Here is a 22,856-nt window from a genome sequence, read left to right as displayed (position 1 = left end):
TTTTATTTATTTTTTAATAAGCGTTCGCGTTCGCCAACAGGTAGACGTCGTTATCGCACGATCGTTTTCCGCCGCTACTCTATTAGTTATTATCTCTGTCATTCACGTAGTATTATTTGTTTATTGAATTGAAATAATAAAATTATATTAAATAATACTTATTCGTATGAAATATTTATAGAACGTGTAACACGCGAAGTGATAACACTTTATAATGTGGTGAAATGTGTTTTATTGTGTTGCCGCGCTCCCTTAAATATTGTGCCGTACTGTTGAGTTTCTTATTTTGATTTTTACTAGTTCAGTTTTACTTAATCTATGCTAGTGATTATATTTTATAGTGCCATAACGTTATAAGTGCGCGTTTAGCATTCGATTTTACAAATGTATGTTAATGTTTTAGTCAATTGCGCAGCGCCGCGACGGTACTGTATGTGTGTGCTTGCTTTGTTTTTCGATAACGTTGTTACCATTTTCTTCTCGTCTGGCGACCGGCATTGAATGATATTATCTTAAAGGGTGTTGCTTTTAGCAACCACTAAACTGCCTTACGCAGTTTCAAAATACTAACTATCATGGCTAATCCTAGAAAGTTCAGTGAAAAAATAGCATTGCACAATCAAAAGCAAGCTGAAGAAACTGCAGCTTTTGAAAAAATTATGCGAGAAGTTTCAGTTGCCACCTGTGTAAAGGTAAATGATTTCAAGTTTTTTTCTAATTACTCATAATATTTATAATAATTGCAGGCTATCTATGATTGTATATTTCCATTACCTTTTGTAAATTTGGTTTTATATATATATATGATTTGTTTACATATTNTCATAATATTTATAATAATTGCAGGCTATCTATGATTGTATATTTCCATTACCTTTTGTAAATTTGGTTTTATATATATATATATGATTTGTTTACATTGATTATTAGCATAGTGGTAATTTAAAGACTAAGTTTTAAAATATATATTTTCACTTCGCCCAAATTCATTTAAATAAAAAGTTATATATTTATTCTTTCAACTATTTAAACTATTCCCGAATTCAATCTGCCTCTCTAACCTTGTATATTTATTTAATTTATTGATTTTTGTAAAACGTCCGTATCTTGGGTTTTATGACATTTCTACTCGAATCTCAATTAAAATAATTCCTAAGATAAACCCACAAATAATCAAACTATAAATGTGCATAGAACATAAAACTATGATAGCTTAGGAACAATATATTTAAAAAGAATGATTTGATTTTTTTGGTGAAATTTCTGATTAATTATCTAGTTACTTAAACCATTTTAAATTAACTAGTTATAGCCTCGACAAAAATTATTGCATCATTTATAACTTAGATACATATTTAAGCCCATTAGTCTTCTTTTATGTTACGCCTTGCTAACTAAAAAGTCTCCTATTATAGAATTGTAAAAACTAAAAATGTACATAAATCAATTTATGATATTTTCTATATATGCATACATGATAACGTATGGTTAACTATTTCATTATATAAATATCAAAAATTAAAAATAATACAAGTGGTTTCAAAAATAAAAGTTACATAATTAAGCCTAAAATTTATAAAACTGTATAAATAGTTTTTATTCACTTTTTTTAAATTAAACTTTAACATAAAACTTTTGTCTAATTTTTAGTCATTGATAAATGCGAGATAATATGTAAAAAATTATATTTTTATGTTATCATTAATTCTTTTAAAGCACTTATAGTAATTTTTTCTATAGTTAAATGTTTTTTAAAAAATAGTTAATCAAATAATTTCAATTAGTAATAACATTTTAAAACTTTGCATTTCATTAATTTTTGTATATAATCATACAAGATACCAAATGCCTCGTATTTTAGTTGTACTAATTTATTTTATTTTACCTTTTTGTAATGTAGGTTGTAAAAACAATTACTTTTAACTATGAAATAGTAATATTACTAGTTTTACAAACTTTTGAACAATGTAACATGTAGTTATTATTTATATGTTTAGTTAATATTCTTATACTTGGTCAAATAGTATATGATTTGATTTTGTATCATACACTTTAGTCAGAAAACATAATGTCACACTAGTTTTACATAAAACTTTTAGAGTTATAAATAATCATTTTTTCCTCTTCTAAAAAATGGTCTAACTATGTGTTTGTGTTAGGCCAGCCTTAGACTATACACAAAAATCCTACTCTCTTGAATATCTTAAAGCCTTCATAAATTTGTTATCTGATGCAAGCAAAGAATAATATTTCAAACGACCCTATTTTGATCAATTGAAAATAATTTCCCTTTGCTAGTTAAAGGAAATAGATAAACAATACCAATTTGCAATTAATAACAAACCAGTATATTTATTGATTATTATATAAAAGATTTATTTATAAGAACGTATTATGTGAAAAATATTCATTTAATTTATATAAAATTATATTAATATTGCAATCAAAATTTTATTCATTATAAAATATTATTTGATTTCGAGTTTATTCGTTCATTTTTATAGCATTATTTAAAAGAAAATTTGAAAGTTCAATAAACTTCGTGCATTTATCAGTGCTAAAATGGTGTAAGTAAAAAATAAATGTTTAAATGTGTTAATCAATTTCAAACTGAAGGAAATAATTTTAACATCTCGGTAGTTTAATAATCATCTAAATTTANTTTAACATCTCGGTTGTTTAATAATCATCTAAATTTACTTTGATAAACTAAATATTTTATTTTTATACTTAATTTGTGAAAAATAATATTTTGAATAATAATTAAGCAATGTTTATTTCATAGCAAATTTGTTTATTTTTCAATAACTCTAAGGAATTAAATGTTCATTTGATCGATTTCAAACCGTTTTATATTTCCTAGAATAGCACCAATTATACCAATACAAAAATTTTTATGAATAATAGACTAATGTTTAGCACCCCCAAATTATTTTAATTAAATGATTCTTTGTGAATCAAAATTATTGAGCTCACTTAATATTTTCGTCTAATTTTAATGAAATTGATAGAATAATTTCTTTGTTATATTATATAACAAACGTAGTGTATATAACTTAATTTTTATACAATACGTACCGAAACAATTAAATAATATATTATAATGTTTAGAAGTGTAACTCCCTCCTATTTAAATTTCTCTACCACACTTCAAAACCTGTTTAGGTGCTATGTGATAGACAAAACCAGTCCAGCGAATTCAAATCGTTTTATATACACACTCAAGGCCGATTCGAATCAAATATTATCTGAATTACACGTGCTGTAAGGAAATTATTTACTCATGTTTATTTGCCTTTAAAAACTTCATGATTTTGTGGATTTGATGATGTATATACCATCTATGATAAAAATAAAAAATATCTAGATTCGTAATTTTTATTGAATTGATTTATAATTTAATTAATAACAACATTAATTTTATTTTTCTCATAANAATTTTATTCATTATAAAATATTATTTGATTTCGAGTTTATTCGTTCATTTTTATAGCATTATTTAAAAGAAAATTTGAAAGTTCAATAAACTTCGTGCATTTATCAGTGCTAAAATGGTGTAAGTAAAAAATAAATGTTTAAATGTGTTAATCGATTTCTAACTGAAGGAAATAATTTTAACATCTCGGTTGTTTAATAATCATCTAAATTTACTTTGATAAACTAAATATTTTATTTTTATACTTAATTTGTGAAAAATAATATTTTGAATAATAATTAAGCAATGTTTATTTCATAGCAAATTTGTTTATTTTTCAATAACTCTAAGGAATTAAATGTTCATTTGATCGATTTCAAACCGTTTTATATTTCCTAGAATAGCACCAATTATACCAATACAAAAATTTTTATGAATAATAGACTAATGTTTAGCACCCCCAAATTATTTTAATTAAATGATTCTTTGTGAATCAAAATTATTGAGCTCACTTAATATTTTCGTCTAATTTTAATGAAATTGATAGAATAATTTCTTTGTTATATTATATAACAAACGTAGTGTATATAACTTTGTTTTTATACAATACGTACCGAAACAATTAAATAATATATTATAATGTTTAGAAGTGTAACTCCCTCCTATTTAAATTTCTCTACCACACTTCAAAACCTGTTTAGGTGCTATGTGATAGACAAAACCAGTCCAGCGAATTCAAATCGTTTTATATACACACTCAAGGCCGATTCGAATCAAATATTATCTGAATTACACGTGCTGTAAGGAAATTATTTACTCATGTTTATTTGCCTTTAAAAACTTCATGATTTTGTGTATTTGATGATGTATATACCATCTATGATAAAAATTAAAATTATCTAGATTCGTCATTTTTATTGAATTGCTTTATAATTTAATTAATAACAACATTAATTTTATTTTTCTCATAGGAACTTTTTTTTTTACTTGATCGCATTTCTTATTTTACGAACGTTATGCGTATGTGATGTTATTCAACGAGATTATAAACTGACGTTTTGGATCCAACTGATAAAAGATTATAAACTAAAACATCTTAATATTTTGCATAATCGTTCAATCTGAATACGTAGTGATGGCATAAAGTTGTCTCATGGCAACAAATTTAGGTGTCCTTTACAATAAATTGCAATATGACCGTACCTATAAATTAATTATTTACAGACCAATAACGACAAATTGGTGTATATTATTATAGGTGTCAGTGTTGTTGTTATACACGCCAAATGTTGTTTGTCTTCCTCTTGTCTGGTTTATATTAAACAATTAAATCGATTCACTAAAAAAATGTATACACAATTATATTATTTTATCAGCGACATTGTCACGAGTGCATTATTTAATTAAGCATAATCTAACATGTCAAAAGATTTATTTGATTCGGATGTATAATGTAATTTTACCTAGCCTGAATTTTTTTATTAGAGCAAAAGTAAAATTAACCTAAAATTTTTTTTAGAAATTTCTTCTTATAAGAACTAAAATTTGTCATCTAAAAGATTCTAATAGCTAACCTTTAAAAAAAAAAAAACTGATATATAAGTTATTATTTACGCCGTGTTCCTTAAATTATACACAATAATGTCGGACTTCAGTCTCGGTGTATGTCTTCGAAATTTGCTTTGTATAGATGAACGAACGCGGTCAGAGATCATTTAATTTCAACACAATTGATAAACTTTTTGAAATCTGTTTAATTTTTGCTAACCTTTTATAAGAACATTACACATAAGCAATTGTATAAGTTAGTATATTGCAATTTGATTAGCGTGTTTTTAATAATTATTCATGATAGTTAAATCAATCTTTTTTCATTTGATAGATTGTAAAACAATATGCATAAATGAATAGGCTCGATGAAAAAAATTGCGTCAACTTGTAAAAATATATATGTATATTTTTATCGCCAAATTAGAATAAAATATTGAACCCGTAAACTAAATTCAATACCCGTTTTGACACAATAATTCTACGTAAAATGTGCAATAATAAACTTGTAATGATACAACTGAATCAATAAAGGCGTTTTTTGCCGATACCTACAAGTTAACAATTTCTAAAATTATAAAGCTTTTTATGTACAACAAGTTCGACATAAGCATGAACTTACAGTAATATACACGACACAAGAAACTATAATTTTACTGCTTAATAATTAAACAACTGCTTCTTATTCCAAAGTTACACAAAAATATGAACAGTGTTAGTTAAAACGTTCAAAATATGAATTTCAAAATTCTAGCATACACTATTTGTTGTAGTATATTTTTTTAGAGGTTAGGTTTGGAGAAATAGTATGCTGATCAAAATATTATGGCTAATTTATGTACAACTATTATAATCTATACTATAATGAACTTAATTATATTCATCAAATTCTATGAATATATTGAGGAATTGACGTCATTGATAACAAATCAGTTACAAGACCCGTTACTTTTAAACGTAGGAACCAAAAATTGTTTATAAATTAGCGTTTTTATAAAATCGCTGTTCTTTTTATGAGGAAAATATTATAGATGTTTGATTTCTACAAATTATGTTTACCTAGGCGCTATATTTTTATTATACCGTAGCCCTAGTTTTTAATTAAATTGTATTTTCATCATGAACAAACATTCAATTTTTTACTTTTATTATTTTGGCTTCATCCAAAAGGCGACTGCTCCCTTCTAATTCCCCTGAATTCGCACTTAAATAAGCCCTATCTTTGTATAAACTTTACTTAGGAAGGCCACTATATAAATCAGAAATGTACGAACATGAACAGATTTACATTATATATTTTTATATTGCAGTCTTTAACTTAACATTTAATGATCACCTTGATAATTTCGAATACGCTTATATATCAATACGTTATTTTTGAAATTTTATTAAGAATTATAATAGTGATTTTAAATTTTTATAAAGTAAAGCGACTTCGACTTATGTATTTCAACATCTAACATATTGAAGCAAACGATTAGACAAAGCTGTTAAGCATAAATTTGAAAATAAAACTATATAAATGGTCATTGTTTTAATGTAATAAGCACACAAAGAATAAACATTTTTAATAACATAAAAAACCCGGCAAGTATTATAGTTATAGTAAATCATTCGAATTGTTTTTTCGAAAACTTAATACTTATACGATTGATGTTTCAATTGATGATTTTAAAACCTACCAAATTTCAAACTACGAAATAAAAGTATTCTGTTCCCACTTTTTACTGCATACTATCGATTGTATACATGCTTTTTATTTTATATTTGTGACTCGGTATTAAAGTTAGGTAACTGAAAAGCGTTCCAGAAATTAAAAATATGCAAAGTATACGTTATAGTTTATAATTTCCGTATAAATGTTTGCTCTTAAAATTATTTACACCCATACACTTGAATTTATTTCATATTTAAGATTTAGTTTAGTGTTTATTTTCTCATTTAGAATACAGTGTTCTATTTAGTAATTAATAACGATAGACTACATTAGGCCAAAAGCATTTCATCACCTTATTCATTCCTAAGACTGTAATTATTATTGATGAATGTAAATTTGTTTACTTGGATCAATACGCATGTCTGTGTATTATAAATTTCTCATTTACGAAACCTCTGGATATGCCTTCACATATCATAACATTGCTACACGTCTTTAATTATAACTGTGCAACCGGTATGTTAAAATATGGATTGCTTTTTAGATGTTTAAAAATATTTATCAAGTCAACATCAACCGTTATTAATTATTTCAGTTATTGCTAAAAAAAATATATTAAATTTTAGAGATCCAAAATAAAATGAAAGTATAATCTTTGTTATATCTACACACTACCGTGCAATTTACAATATTTTACTTATTACTATTGTAATTAATACCATAGTTAACATAATTATTACGTATGACTATATAGTGTTTATAATCATACACTGTGATCATATAATACCGCGTTTGCTGTCAACAAACAATCTGCTCGACCCTGACCTTCGCGGTCTACAAAGAAGTTTGTTTTTTTCATAAATTTTCCTAATAAATCGTTAACTGTCCATACGCGACGATCTATTAGAATATATTATTATTATATTGAAGTTATTCGTGAAAAAAAAAAACGCACGTGTGAGCTGAAGGTTATAACTCCTAAATCAAAATACGAGTCAATGTATTTTTCATCCACATGACCTTTGCCTACTTTTACACTGAGATTCTCAATCAGAAAAAAAAATTCGCTTAAGACTAAGCAACCATATGTACGTTATTTTGAGTAAGATTATCTTCGACACTGCGGTCTTGCTCCGAGTAACCGGACATCGTTAACTCTCAAGGCTTAAACCCAAGGTTAAAAAACGAAAATCGTAATTATTATTTAGTGTGTGCGGATTTTACCGTGACCGGAAGATTTTTCTTGATTAACCGGTTTTTTTTCGTATGCATTGAGTATAATTTCAACTAATAATATTTTACTGATGATTCGAAACAAGCCTACACTAATACGCGTGATCGACTACCCAAATAGAATTGTCTGTAATATTATTATTTAGTAGTTTCCTTAAAAATTATAACACTTTAAATACTTGGTAATCAAAGATTTTTAGAAACAGGTTCACCCAGTTAATTTGATTTGATGTTTTTATCGACTACGAAATAATTATTTCGTTACAAAAATTTTGTTATCATCTCTTTTTTAACTGGCAATTGAAAATAATTTGAAATCGTTTATATTTTTGCAGTATGTCGAGAGTATTACGATTTTTTTTAAATTCATATCACATTCGTTGTAAATGATAAAATAAATGTGTTTGTAGCATGTGATAAGTATGTTAAATTGTCAATGAACTCGAACGTTTAAATTATATATATGTATAGAATTACCACGCTAATTAGTATTATTAGTTCCAAGTGATAAGTTCAATCTTCACAAAATCTGTATTGGTAGAGTTTTTATTAAATATAGAAATATTTTCTCTTGGGTAGACTAAATCACATAATTTGGCTATTTTTTAGTCAGGCAGTGCGCTAAGGTTCTAAAAATTATGAAATACAAGTATATATTGTGCCATGCTAATTTCTATCATTTTTATAACCCATGTTTTTAAATTTCCCAAGTGTGTAACAATGACCAGGAGCCTAAATTGCTTCGTAATGTAATGTAACGGTAACACACTAGTTTGGATTAAACGACTATCACTACGTCTCTCTTAAGTAACTCCTAATTACACAGCAGAGATACTCTGGCTGTTTTGCAAAGAATATATATTTACATTCAATTATTGTCCGTGCTACAATTAACCCTTGCAAAAATATAAATCATAATCTTCTAGACATTTGCTGCCAAAACATCATCTTAAACGTATATACCTACCAGTTTCCACGAACCTTCAATATTACCCACAGGTAATATATTATACCTTCAACAACATCTTCAAATTTGAATTTTTAATTATGTACTCGTGTTCTGTTGAATGTCAAGTGTTTAGCCGTATTCGACATATGTATTTGTTTGTTTGTTTACTATGCTGTTTTTTAGCCTCTTTGTATTCGCACTTATGATTCTAAATTTGATAAGCAATAACCTACTTCAACGTCGTTAACATTCGACTTTGCGCGTACGGCTAATATTAATAAAACCATTGAGTTAAAAGTAATATTGATCGTGTTTAATAAATATATTCAACAATCATCGTACTCCTTGATCAACAGCAGTACACAATCGACGTTTAGTATGATTTATTTTTCTAGTTGTATCATATGAAAAATTGATTAAAAATCTCTAAATAAAACATCTAATATATAAAAGCTTTTCTATTATGCGTAGAATTATTAATTTTTCATCGATTAATTGAAATACAATATATATTGGAACCATAGTAGTGGTCTAAAACACAGTCTAACCTAGAAAATATATAACAGTGTTTTTCTTTTTCATGAAAAAATATTGTCTCGATAATTTTTGTCGGATGCGATTAAACGGCGATCATTTATTTGGCAATACTTCAAATGCCAACTGTAACCATACTACAACACGTATTTGGCATCACAACGTATTAGGTTAATGTTTCAAATGTATTCCTCGCCGTTCGTTTGAACTTGTATACTATTGTTGTGATAATGATAAACAAAATCTCATCTAAAATCTGTAAACAATTTTGTTTTACCGTCAGCTTATAATAATATGAACGTTACCTAATCCTCAATTCCAAAACACTGTCACTCGATTGACAACTGCAGTTTGTTAGTTTTCACCATATTTGTCAGAAGCCTTCATAGATACACATAACACAATTACAGTATAAGTAACGACGTAGTCAACGGTCACGAGTTGTCAATGATCAACTATGTTTAACTACTGTCTGGTGTACTTTTATAGTTTACATTTAACAAGTACATTGCGTTTTAAACATTTCACTTACGAAACGGACACGAATTTATTTATACAACATGAGATATACGAATATTAGTGTTTGTTGTTAAATATTTGTCATATAATTCAATTTCGGTGACTTTAGCGAAACGTCTTACACCCGTCTCATTAGTATAGTATTTAACACATCGTTTTTTTTTTTTTTTTTGAGAAAAACTCTTACTTTTCATTGCAAAATTGAACGATTTTCGGGTTTGTTCAGCATTCGTACCCGTGCCCGATTAGATCAGCTGAGTAACTCAAGTTACGTTTAACCTTATAAACGGTCATTGCCTCAATAACTATAAATATATTAGCATAATATGATTTCATTACCACAAGACACATCGAGTTTTTCAAACACTCGATTTTACATGTGTTTTATTGTATAGGAGACTTAACTTAGGTAATTCTTCAGTACTTTTTACCAAATAAAAATTACTAAAACGTGTAAATGTACAATACTTGTACATTTATGTTTTAAACGAAAATAAATCGTAATAACCATATTTGTATTCAATGGGAAACACCTTAATCTATTGATATTAAACATTTTTACGAGACATATGCTTAATTAAAGAATATTATTGGTTGTATTGTGCGGTCGTTGCATTTTTAATTATAAATCGTAATGGGACGACGAAACCACATAGACTATAATGGACTTCCATAATACCTTAGTTGCATATTCTAAGGGGAGATTTGTATTCGTTTTTAAACACAGCCCGTCGCCAATGTGCGTTTCAACATGAGAATGTACACTGCGTCGGTGAGGAGCTCAAATTCCATTCATGATGAACTCGCAGAGGGGCCTATTCAATATTTTGCCGGGTCTCCCAGGGATTGCATCGCTTAGAGTCTGCGTCATGGCCTACATCGGCACTTCACTGAGGTTTTTCGTGTCATTCAAAAACCCATTGAAGAATTCGGTTCCGTGATTACACGTTTGACCTGTTTGTCTGCTTGAGGGGCGAAGACCTCTGGTGGGAAATCTGTGCGAATAACTAGCGGTGTATTTTAATAATCTATTCGAATTTCGGAGGGTAATTATTACTATGTCTTAAAAATGTAAGCTGACGAATAATAATGTTCGTCAATTTATTATAATTCAACAAACATCATTCGTCTGTTTAACATTTATCGCATCCTCGTTCAATGAATGGGCGGCTATTACAACTTACACATGATGATATTAATAATTACCCGTGCACATCGTTTCAACACTTTACAGATAATACATTTCCTCTGTTTTCGTAACTATCTCGTCGTCTTTCAATGATAAATTCTAATCAAAATTCTGAACTTATGTGTTGTGGACACGGTTATTTCAAAAACAACGAACGTGTTTAGCTCTTACTGTTGCCGTTATGATTCATTTAACTAAAAACGTTTCCTCCTCACAAAATTTAATCAATTTTCCTCCATCACAATTATTTGATTATGACGCGAATCTCATTCTCACCTAATAATTTCCATCGTTTTTTACTGTGTAACTAGGGCCGTCATAAACGGAATGCTTATTCCCATCGTCAATGACCTGCCGTGACTACTAATCATTCATTATTAGCGATCATTGGGTACACCTCAATGAATTACGTAGACAGTATGATTTATACATATTTACCTGACTCGCACACGCAGAATGATCATGTGATGGTAAAAAATTAAGAATTCATAAAATGCATAAAAATATTACCCCTTAATAAAACAAATATCATCGTTAGAGTGTTAATTTATTATTTGTTAAATCATTTCAGGATGTCATGATAATTTTAAATCGCATCTTTTACGTGGTAATAAAATACTAAATCTGTCACAATTTCCGGTTAATTATATTGTTTATATTAAAGATATGTTCAGTTTAAAAATTTTAAGCACAACGATTAACAGCCAATGAGTATTGTAACAGGAAATGAATTTCACAATAAAATTGTTTTCAAAAAAACATACCTACCTAAGCTACCTATCATTCACATTGTTACAATAACATGATACCAGTGTTTTCGTAGACGTCACGCGCTTCCAGTTATCAAGTTGCTTATCGGTCGAAATCATTATTAAAAAAAATTTAACAAGGTTCACCCATATTTTATTGTAGTTATTTAACAGTTAGCCTAATTAGGCGTACTGTAAACAAAATAAATTCAATGATGTCATTAACTTTTACGATAAATAAATGATAAATTTGTTGTTGCCAAAATTTTTTATTTTGATGCTTCCTGAAGACGCCCGTTTTCTTTATTCATTTGACGCCAATGCACTGTGTAAACTCAATATTCGACTCCTAATAATGTAATCGCGACTATATTTTAATTGATTAAAACCGCTATCCGACTTCCTGTTGTTCTCCCGTAAATTTTAATAACGCGCTGCCATTTTGCGATGAAAATTTTCTATTAAGTAACTATGTTTATTAAATCAATAACTAATTATTATGTTTAAAACGATAACGATTTGAAAACAATCTGTGATGGTCTTATATTTGGTACTTTGTTAGTGGTGGGCAATAACAAACAAACAATTATTAAAAAGTTATCATAACTCTGTTGTTTGAATGACGTATGAACTCTTTTTCTCTCATAAATTGTTCACCTTTTGGTGCAGCACTCATCCGATGGTAGATTACCGCCGTCAGTCACAGTTTAATGGAATATTAATTAATGTTAATTATATAAACGACGGCTTTTTTTTATCAATGAAACGTTAATATAAGCGATTTGAATCTCGAAGCCTACTCGGGCGGTTGTTGTACCATGTCTAACGTTTTTTAATGGTATTAATAGTTAGTTGGGTGAATTATACTCGTGCTGTATAATATACGAATAGTACACCATGTCTCTATCGTATGACACGTGCTAGGAATAACAGATGTAATGCTTCTTAGACTTGCAAAAAATTTAAACGTTAACTAATGATTTCTTTGTGTTTCTATTTTATGATAGTTTGTTTTGGCTATTTATAATTCAAGAAAACCAAATTTTTTGCAGTTGCCCTTATTCATTTGCTGTCTATCGTTTATTGAATTTGTTTACTATGCTGTAAATATCAAGTAGTCGTTTTTATTATACGTTGCAGCTGTTGCAAAGTTTTAAGAAATATTTCTGATATTATTGACACGTATATACATTTATAAAACATAATGTTTGCTATTGTGCTTTAAGGACTCGACTTTTATTACTGTATTTCACCTATTAAGAACCTCTAAAAGGTGTATAGCCATAAAAATACTCGTCGAAGATTCCCGAGGAACGCAACAATAAATTAACCGATATAATCGTTTATCTAATAATAATAATAAATACAACACATTGATAATAACTTATCGATATTATTTTGTTATTTCATTTCTCCTATGNATAGCCATAAAAATACTCGTCGAAGATTCCCGAGGAACGCAACAATAAATTAACCGATATAATCGTTTATCTAATAATAATAAATACAACACATTGATAATAACTTATCGATATTATTTTGTTATTTCATTTCTCCTATGAAAAAAAATTTACCGGACCTATTATAGCGTTTTTAATTTGACGTAATTGAGCGTAGAGTGTGTAATTTCATCTCGGCCCCTCGTCGTTCAGTACAGAAATCAATTAAAAATGTTCAAAAGTTATATTCTCACTTGCTTTTCTGGCTATTTATCATGTATGTTGGCGTGCCGAATTTTTAACTCGGAATCGGATTCCCGAGAAAAATACCATAGCGAAAAAATGTGTTGTTTTTAAATTTTGAAGTTCAGCATAAATTCACCGAAATGTGTGTGTTCTTTACCATTTAACTGGGGGCCAAGGCTCGACTATTATTAGTAAATAAATACAAAAATAACGTGTAGGAAATTCGGCGTACAGTTTAGATTCGAAACACTCCGAATAATGTAAATATTACTTTTGTGTACTATAGTCTGTTTCTTGACCTTTTATTACTGTTATCGTCCAACACGGCACCATTTTCATTTTTGATTTTAAACGTTTTGATGAAATCCCAACACGGTAAACGATATGGAATGTTTTGATCAAACGGCAGCTTAATTAAATTTATAACATTTACGCGTATGAGTCATTAACGGGAGTTATTCCACGTTTTCCTACGAGTGAGACTTCATAACATTGCAATATGGAACGCGTTCGGAGTGTTTTTAAATAACTCGGTGGTTTTTCTCTGTCCAGCTGGAACGCTACTCGGACAATTTCGAGAAGACTGTTATTAGGTGGTGGGGGTAGAAGGCGATCCTCGAGAAGTGGACAGCAGTAGCGTATGTAATTCTCGTTATTCGTTTGGCGCCGGTGGCACGTGGCCCGCGTTTGTCCTACTTCCGGGCTAATGCCACCGCCGAGCTGCGCTCGTGATCATTTTTCGCGGATGGCAACTCTGCCGCTAAGGGCATTTCTTTTACATACACTCGCGTTTAAAATGTTATTAATTCGATAAAATGATACTAAGAGTTTTAACCGAAAAACTGTTGGATAATTGTGACTGGAGAAACGGCGGCAACGACACAATGGCCAACGTAGTGGGCGGCGGCGGATGACCTACTTGTGATTACACTCGCACATAGACTTTACTTGCCTACCCAATCAATATCGTAAGGGGCCACGCTCGACGAGGCTCATACTCCCAACCGCCGCCGCCGCCGTCTGTAACACGCGCTCCATCCGCCGCCGCCGCCGTGATCGTTTGAAAACCTCGTCAACAACAATTGTTGTTACTACACTAACTATTGTACCACATCTCTCGGAAAGGGTTGAAAACGTCCAATTTTCCTTCGCGATCCATGTTAATTATTGTCACTTTGACCCACAAAATCGTTTTTTTTTTCCGTAGAACTTCTTCGCTCTATGCCCGTGTTTTTTATGCCCGACATCCACGTGTCTATATTNGGGCGGTTGTTGTACCATGTCTAACGTTTTTTAATGGTATTAATAGTTAGTTGGGTGAATTATACTCGTGCTGTATAATATACGAATAGTACACCATGTCTCTATCGTATGACACGTGCTAGGAATAACAGATGTAATGCTTCTTAGACTTGCAAAAAATTTAAACGTTAACTAATGATTTCTTTGTGTTTCTATTTTATGATAGTTTGTTTTGGCTATTTATAATTCAAGAAAACCAAATTTTTTGCAGTTGCCCTTATTCATTTGCTGTCTATCGTTTATTGAATTTGTTTACTATGCTGTAAATATCAAGTAGTCGTTTTTATTATACGTTGCAGCTGTTGCAAAGTTTTAAGAAATATTTCTGATATTATTGACACGTATATACATTTATAAAACATAATGTTTGCTATTGTGCTTTAAGGACTCGACTTTTATTACTGTATTTCACCTATTAAGAACCTCTAAAAGGTGTATAGCCATAAAAATACTCGTCGAAGATTCCCGAGGAACGCAACAATAAATTAACCGATATAATCGTTTATCTAATAATAATAATAAATACAACACATTGATAATAACTTATCGATATTATTTTGTTATTTCATTTCTCCTATGAAAAAAATTTACCGGACCTATTATAGCGTTTTTAATTTGACGTAATTGAGCGTAGAGTGTGTAATTTCATCTCGGCCCCTCGTCGTTCAGTACAGAAATCAATTAAAAATGTTCAAAAGTTATATTCTCACTTGCTTTTCTGGCTATTTATCATGTATGTTGGCGTGCCGAATTTTTAACTCGGAATCGGATTCCCGAGAAAAATACCATAGCGAAAAAATGTGTTGTTTTTAAATTTTGAAGTTCAGCATAAATTCACCGAAATGTGTGTGTTCTTTACCATTTAACTGGGGGCCAAGGCTCGACTATTATTAGTAAATAAATACAAAAATAACGTGTAGGAAATTCGGCGTACAGTTTAGATTCGAAACACTCCGAATAATGTAAATATTACTTTTGTGTACTATAGTCTGTTTCTTGACCTTTTATTACTGTTATCGTCCAACACGGCACCATTTTCATTTTTGATTTTAAACGTTTTGATGAAATCCCAACACGGTAAACGATATGGAATGTTTTGATCAAACGGCAGCTTAATTAAATTTATAACATTTACGCGTATGAGTCATTAACGGGAGTTATTCCACGTTTTCCTACGAGTGAGACTTCATAACATTGCAATATGGAACGCGTTCGGAGTGTTTTTAAATAACTCGGTGGTTTTTCTCTGTCCAGCTGGAACGCTACTCGGACAATTTCGAGAAGACTGTTATTAGGTGGTGGGGGTAGAAGGCGATCCTCGAGAAGTGGACAGCAGTAGCGTATGTAATTCTCGTTATTCGTTTGGCGCCGGTGGCACGTGGCCCGCGTTTGTCCTACTTCCGGGCTAATGCCACCGCCGAGCTGCGCTCGTGATCATTTTTCGCGGATGGCAACTCTGCCGCTAAGGGCATTTCTTTTACATACACTCGCGTTTAAAATGTTATTAATTCGATAAAATGATACTAAGAGTTTTAACCGAAAAACTGTTGGATAATTGTGACTGGAGAAACGGCGGCAACGACACAATGGCCAACGTAGTGGGCGGCGGCGGATGACCTACTTGTGATTACACTCGCACATAGACTTTACTTGCCTACCCAATCAATATCGTAAGGGGCCACGCTCGACGAGGCTCATACTCCCAACCGCCGCCGCCGCCGTCTGTAACACGCGCTCCATCCGCCGCCGCCGCCGTGATCGTTTGAAAACCTCGTCAACAACAATTGTTGTTACTACACTAACTATTGTACCACATCTCTCGGAAAGGGTTGAAAACGTCCAATTTTCCTTCGCGATCCATGTTAATTATTGTCACTTTGACCCACAAAATCGTTTTTTTTTTTCCGTAGAACTTCTTCGCTCTATGCCCGTGTTTTTTATGCCCGACATCCACGTGTCTATATTTTTTTTTCACACAATGCGGAAGCTTTGGGGAAAATTTAAATGAAAAAATTAATTCCGTTTGACATGATCGCAATAGTGCGTTTTATTTTTACTGAGCGCTGCGTTTAGTAATAAATTATAAATATAGAGTAATAATTATCGACTGTAATGTAATTACATTACACTATTTGATATTATCGCAGAATACGCCCAATAGAATTACGACTCGTGAATAGTTTTTTTTTTTACCTTAATGTTTATGTATGCGTATCAATTTTTTCTTCGTTTTCCGACAAAACCATTTTTTACGGTTATGTTATAACTTGATAGTCGTATAAATTTGTTTAGTCGATCAGAACAAAAAATAATGGTTTACGAGATATTTTAATTGTTGGATTTTACAATTTTTGTGATTATCTTAAGAACTAATAGTCACGTGTAAAAACAATGTAAATAAAAACTTAAATTTCTGTCTTAAATGTATACAAGGTTATTCTTTGATCGTATTCTGTACTTAATTTATTCTAATACATTAAAGGTATTGAGAATTCTTTTTCTTGTGTTTTTAGTTTTTATATTTCTCGATTTATCAATCGTTAATTACTTTTTAGATTCATCCCTTTTCCTTATAAGGGTACAAGGTTAAATATTTTAATGGCAACATAAATATTTAAGTATCTTAAATAAAAAAAAAAAATTACTGGGCGATAACATTTATGAGACGAGTATTTCACAAGCTATTAACATTTTTATATCTAGACGGAGTGTGATAGTATAATTTCCAATGATATAAATAGTCATACATGTGCCTAGCTCCCAGTCTATATTTTAAAATCTTGATAACTTCCGAAATAACGGGTGACAAAAGTTATTATCGGCTAGTCATGTTCGTTTACATAACATACTTAATTATGTATGTTTCTATTCAATAAATAAAGTATTCTTGTGAAGGTTTGGGTATAAGGGATGATCCTCGTACATACTTAATATTTGATAAATCAATGAGTATATGAAACCAAAAAATAATTCTAAATATTATTATTATTTTTTTGAAGAAATCCCAGTAATTAACGTTCAAATAATGTACGGGCACGGATCTTTCTATTTTTCCTAATAATACTTGTGTACTTCTAAAAAATAATCATTAAATCTGAACTGTGTATATTAATATTTTTATTTCTATTTAATAGAGTAACAGTCTAATATGTTTAACTACCACCGTACCATTATTTTTACACGAGTAAACTTAAAACACTTAAGAGATCTGTTAGCACTGAGTAATTTTGATGTTGTATAGAATTTCATTTCGTTTTAACTAATAATGTAGTCTTTTGGTGTGATATTTCAGTTGTAGTATTTATATCAAACATCAGGACTTATAATAAATTATCGATTTAATCAATTTGTATTAAAAGCAATTTGTACAAAATGTATCTAGTAAACATTTCATTTGAAATTTGTTTTTTTATTGAATTGTTATATTAAGTTATTTTAGTTGGATATAAAAATTATAAACTATCTATATTCTTTAGTTATTCAAAATTACTTGCTAGACAGCGTTAACTAATTACTCTTGTATAGCAATCATAAGCTTTTGATACACCTAGTAATTTATTTACTCATGCGAAAAATGCGAAACCCAGCATTTGTTTAAATGAGATATTAATACAAAAAAATACCAATAAATTTCATTATAGATTAATCTCCTTTGTTCATACATCAAATGAAAAGTAAATAGTTTTTACAAATTGAAGTTATAAACAAAATATAAAAAAAATAACATTTTTTTTTTTTTGTATTTAGAAAAAGAATATTATTAAGAATTATAAATACATTTGTTTATCTATTTATCTCATCCAAAACTGAATAATAAACGTGCATCCTATTAAGACTCAATGTCCATTGCATTAGTTGGTAATGAGTTTCGTAATTAACTCGTAAACTTTAACTAACGCGTTTTGTCCAACTCATCACGTTCATGATTTTTTTTTTTTTTTTTTTTTACTACGAAATCACATCCAGACGTTATGTTATCTATATTATCGAAATTATACATTCACAACAATCAACTTAAACTAACATCTATTTTTACTATATGTAGAGGTGACTGTATTTTTAACATGCTATTTAACGATGAATTCAGTTTAATATTAATCACGGAACCAATATTAATTATCACAACCGTGTGTAATGTATGCAAATTTTCAAGTACTTTTGAATGCAAATAGATAAATTATAGTTCTAAATAAATTTTAAATATTGAATTTCTGATTACTAATTTGATTTATAATAAGGATAGTATTAAAATTGCCATTTTTTATTTAGTTACAAGCACTGTATTCTTATAAAACAAAATATAAGGTATGATAAAACACATTGCTTGTATCAATGTATATGTATGTGTTCTATACGTATGATATAAGATAAATGTTCTTGACTTTCAAAAATAATGATTACTAAATGGATTTTTATTATTTCATTAGCGATTATTCTTTACTTTATTTTTTTCAATATATAAATAAATTTCTAACCAAACCCGTGTCAGTGTTTTTCAAAGCCTGTAGACTCTTCAAGTTTTATTAAAAAACATCTGATACTTTTTNTATTTCATTAGCGATTATTCTTTACTTTATTTTTTTCAATATATAAATAAATTTCTAACCAAACCCGTGTCAGTGTTTTTCAAGACTCTTCAAGTTTTATTAAAAAACATCTGATACTTTTAAATTTTGGCTATTTGAAATTATTTTTCACGTCAGCATAAGTATTAATATTTTAAACCATTTTTTAAAAATAATGTTCGAATTTTCACCTACATATATTAGAAGTTTTTTAACGCATACAATGTAAAGGAAACATTTGATAAAAAGTGATACAAATGTTATATTTGTGTTCAAATTTTTGATACTTTATGTCAAAATTGCACTACTTGTATGATAAATCAATATATGTATAAAATATGTCATACTGGTATTTGCGAATTTTTAGATCATTTCTTACAGTGAATATATACATAAGTTGTTTTCATTCAATTCACTGTCGTTTTAGGAGGTATTGAATATAATACTGCAACATACTTTGATAGGAGTTTTTTACATTTATGGCTGATTTTTCTTTGAAGTTATACGAATAATACTTATTACAGACATAAAGTATGTAGTTGACGTTTCAATGGGTACAACATGTAATTACAAGAAAAAAGATTAATTACGTGTTTAGACATTAATAAAGTGAAAAAAAAAATTTTTGTTTTTTTGTCTATAATTTTGATAATATTATTGACAAATTAATAGATTGTATGTATTTAATTATTGTTACCGAATCATATAATTATACGGACTTGAGATTTATTGTCTTAGTTAGGCCTATCTACCTATACTATAATAAAAAAGTGCCAAATCACCAGCGCTTAGTAGTTTTTCTTTTAAAGATTGATGATCAAATCGTTTTGCTAATTTTTTTTAATATAATTATTTTCTACAGGCTTTGGCAAATGGTTCAGAAGAAATAGTTACCGACCAAAACCCCGAGGCCCGCGTACGACCTGTTGGGTACAGGGAAAGAGGCCGAAGTGTTGGATCAGTGGGGCCTATGCGATCTGAAAAACGTTCCACCGATAAATCTCCATACTCTAGTGGTCCATACTTATCACCGCCACCACCCGATTCCGGTTGGAGACGTACAAACTCCGACTCAGCTTTACATAACAGTGTATTGCAAAGTACTTCTACTGAATCAGTAGCTCATTTGCATAGTCCTGGGTCTCAACGCAGGAGTATGTGTACATCAAAATATTATTAAATAATTTATTAATGTTTGCTTATATTATCTTTTCCAGCATTAATTGATAACCAACAGTATGAAAAGAAAAAATACTTATCGACATCGCCAGATAGAAGGCCTAGATCTTGCTGTGAAGTTCCTAGAGTTCCTGGAATCAAGTAAACTTGTGTTCACATTATTTATAATAGACTCCACTTATTGGACTCACTTTGAGACCCGGGAATTTGTGTTTAGTAATCAAATAAATCAATAAGATAATACGTATAATTGCAAAAAAAAAAAATAATAATAACTTAAATAGCGTGTATAGAGGAACTTTGAGTAAAAATGTTTATATTTAAGTTAAAGGTAGAAACAATTTTTTTCATTAATTATAATTTGTGTGGTATTCAAGGGAATTGTTCCATAACCTGCAAGTATTTTTATACTCTAAACGCGGGTATGAAATGAAAGTCGGTTATAGCGTCCTAAAAATGATTTGTCGTTGCAAATATCCAACTTGTAAAATACTCAAAACTGTTCCTCTAAGTCAGAAACGTATTTAGATTTTTGACACCCTAAGTAGTTTTATTGCCGCCCTATTTTATATTTTATAGTTACAAAAAAATGATGTCATCAATGATACCCACTCGCCTCCTTCCCTAAATACGTCCCTGCTCTTAGATAAAATTAATGTAGTGAAATAGGGACATTTTCGATAGTGTACCGGAAAATTTGTACCAGATTATTTACTTTCAATTGCCAAATTAATTAATTGCTGATCCAATAAGTGGGAATTACTTAAAGTTGAAAAAAATATATGAATTATAACTTTTTGGTATTTAGTATTTATACTACTCAGCAAGAACCTGGAGTCGTTCAGATACCTATTGGTAATAATACTGGTTCACTTCCAGACCTTACTAACTTCCAATTTTCTCCGCCAATCCATGCACCACTTGATCAGGATGATCAATATAATTTGCCATCGCCGTATAATAGCAATGTAAGAATATAAAATATTTATTTAAATTAAAATAATTTAGTGCTTTTTGTAATTACTAACAAAATACTAACTAATAATGAGCAATATTTTGATTTAAAAAATATTGTCTTGTGTTAATCTATTATAAGAGTATGATAAGATAAGAAAATTGTTTCAGCAGAGCCCTTTAACGGAAGGCTATAGCCCTCAGGGTTCTCAAGGTTCTCAAGGCACTCCAAGCCAGAGCCCAAGTGTATTGTCCCCTGTATCTGTCAGTAGTCGCACTCCACCAACGCGATTTTCATTTACTAGTTCTCCACCGCCTGATTCCCCTAATCAAACTACTGTGGTGACATGTGACATTGTGTTACCTGTGAGTCTTGACACTAGAATTAATTTTTTTTAATGGTCTTTCTATAGAGTTTTCTATTTTTTGTTTACTGAAAAAATATTTTGGTTAATTGCTACAATTTTTTTAATACACATTTAGATAAATATTTATTTTTTTTACTGACTAGAGAATTGCTTTTTGATTCTGAACATTTTTTTTTTTTGTGTTTGTGCTTATGTACTATGTACTGTTTTTCTTCTGCTTTTTTAGACAGTTTATAAAAATGCATGATTTTTATTTTTTTTATAAATTATTTAAAGTATAATTACTTAATGTCTTAATTGATCTTGCTTCTAATGTAAAATTTACATATGTTTATATAGCATATAAATAAAGCTTGGGACTTAGAGTATTTATAGTGTTTATTTTAGTCAACCAGATTAGACCCAGATCTCACGGGTTCACGCTTATAAAGATCACATGATCGTAAATAAAGAGCAAAAAAAGTTTATTTTTCTTAATACGTTTTTGCATTGAGTCCCGCTATATCTAGCCCCAGCATTGAATGTATATGTTGAGTATTAAAGTAGCTAATGAAAAAATTTAATGGAAAATTTATTCTAAATGTTTGATAGTATTTTTGTTTTGAAATATATTGCTTAAAAGTCAACTATATATTTTTTAAAAAAATTTAAGAATATTTTATAATTTATTAATAAATTTTTTATGTTAGTATTTAGATACTGATGTTTTTTTTAGAAATTTGAAGTAATAGCCATTTATATATGAATCATACCAGCTATGTAAATGAATATTATTAATCCATTTTTTTTTTTTTTTTTTTTACAGTCACTATTTGTTTTCTTATTATGTTTTATGCAAAATTATCTTAAAAATAATAACTCCAAAATATAACATCCAACTTTTATAAATATTTATATCAAAAAAGCAATAAAAATAATAAAACTGAGTTTGATATAATTCTCAAATGTAACATTATCTTAAACACATTTTATCATATCCCTTAATTTTAAGAATAGAATGTATATATCTT

At 29.3% G+C, this 22,856-nt stretch overlaps 1 protein-coding gene across 10 annotated transcripts in view; it reads left to right on the top strand.

Moving 5' to 3' along the window:
- Positions 1 to 2: 2 nt before the first annotated feature.
- LOC126894968 (CREB-regulated transcription coactivator 1-like) overlaps positions 3 to 22,856 on the top strand; it is a 32,263-nt gene continuing 9,409 nt past the window's right edge. For 6 of the 10 annotated variants that reach the window (XM_050666353.1, XM_050666355.1, XM_050666356.1 and 3 more), the window contains exons 1-5: positions 3 to 692; positions 20,208 to 20,499; positions 20,563 to 20,665; positions 21,333 to 21,492; positions 21,650 to 21,844. In XM_050666353.1, the coding sequence (XP_050522310.1) occupies positions 576 to 692; positions 20,208 to 20,499; positions 20,563 to 20,665; positions 21,333 to 21,492; positions 21,650 to 21,844 (867 nt within the window). In that variant the 5' untranslated portion in view covers positions 3 to 575. The remainder of the gene's footprint in view (positions 693 to 20,207; positions 20,500 to 20,562; positions 20,666 to 21,332; positions 21,493 to 21,649; positions 21,845 to 22,856) is intronic. The other 4 variants (XM_050666359.1, XM_050666358.1, XM_050666351.1 and 1 more) reach the window with 3 other exon arrangements.

Source organism: Daktulosphaira vitifoliae, unplaced genomic scaffold (assembly GCF_025091365.1).
Source record: "Daktulosphaira vitifoliae isolate Bord-2020 unplaced genomic scaffold, ASM2509136v1 Scaffold_1, whole genome shotgun sequence".
NCBI classification, from domain to species: domain Eukaryota; kingdom Metazoa; phylum Arthropoda; class Insecta; order Hemiptera; family Phylloxeridae; genus Daktulosphaira; species Daktulosphaira vitifoliae.
The sequence above is the reverse complement of the archived record's forward strand: the minus strand, read 5'-3'. Positions and strand labels throughout refer to the sequence as shown.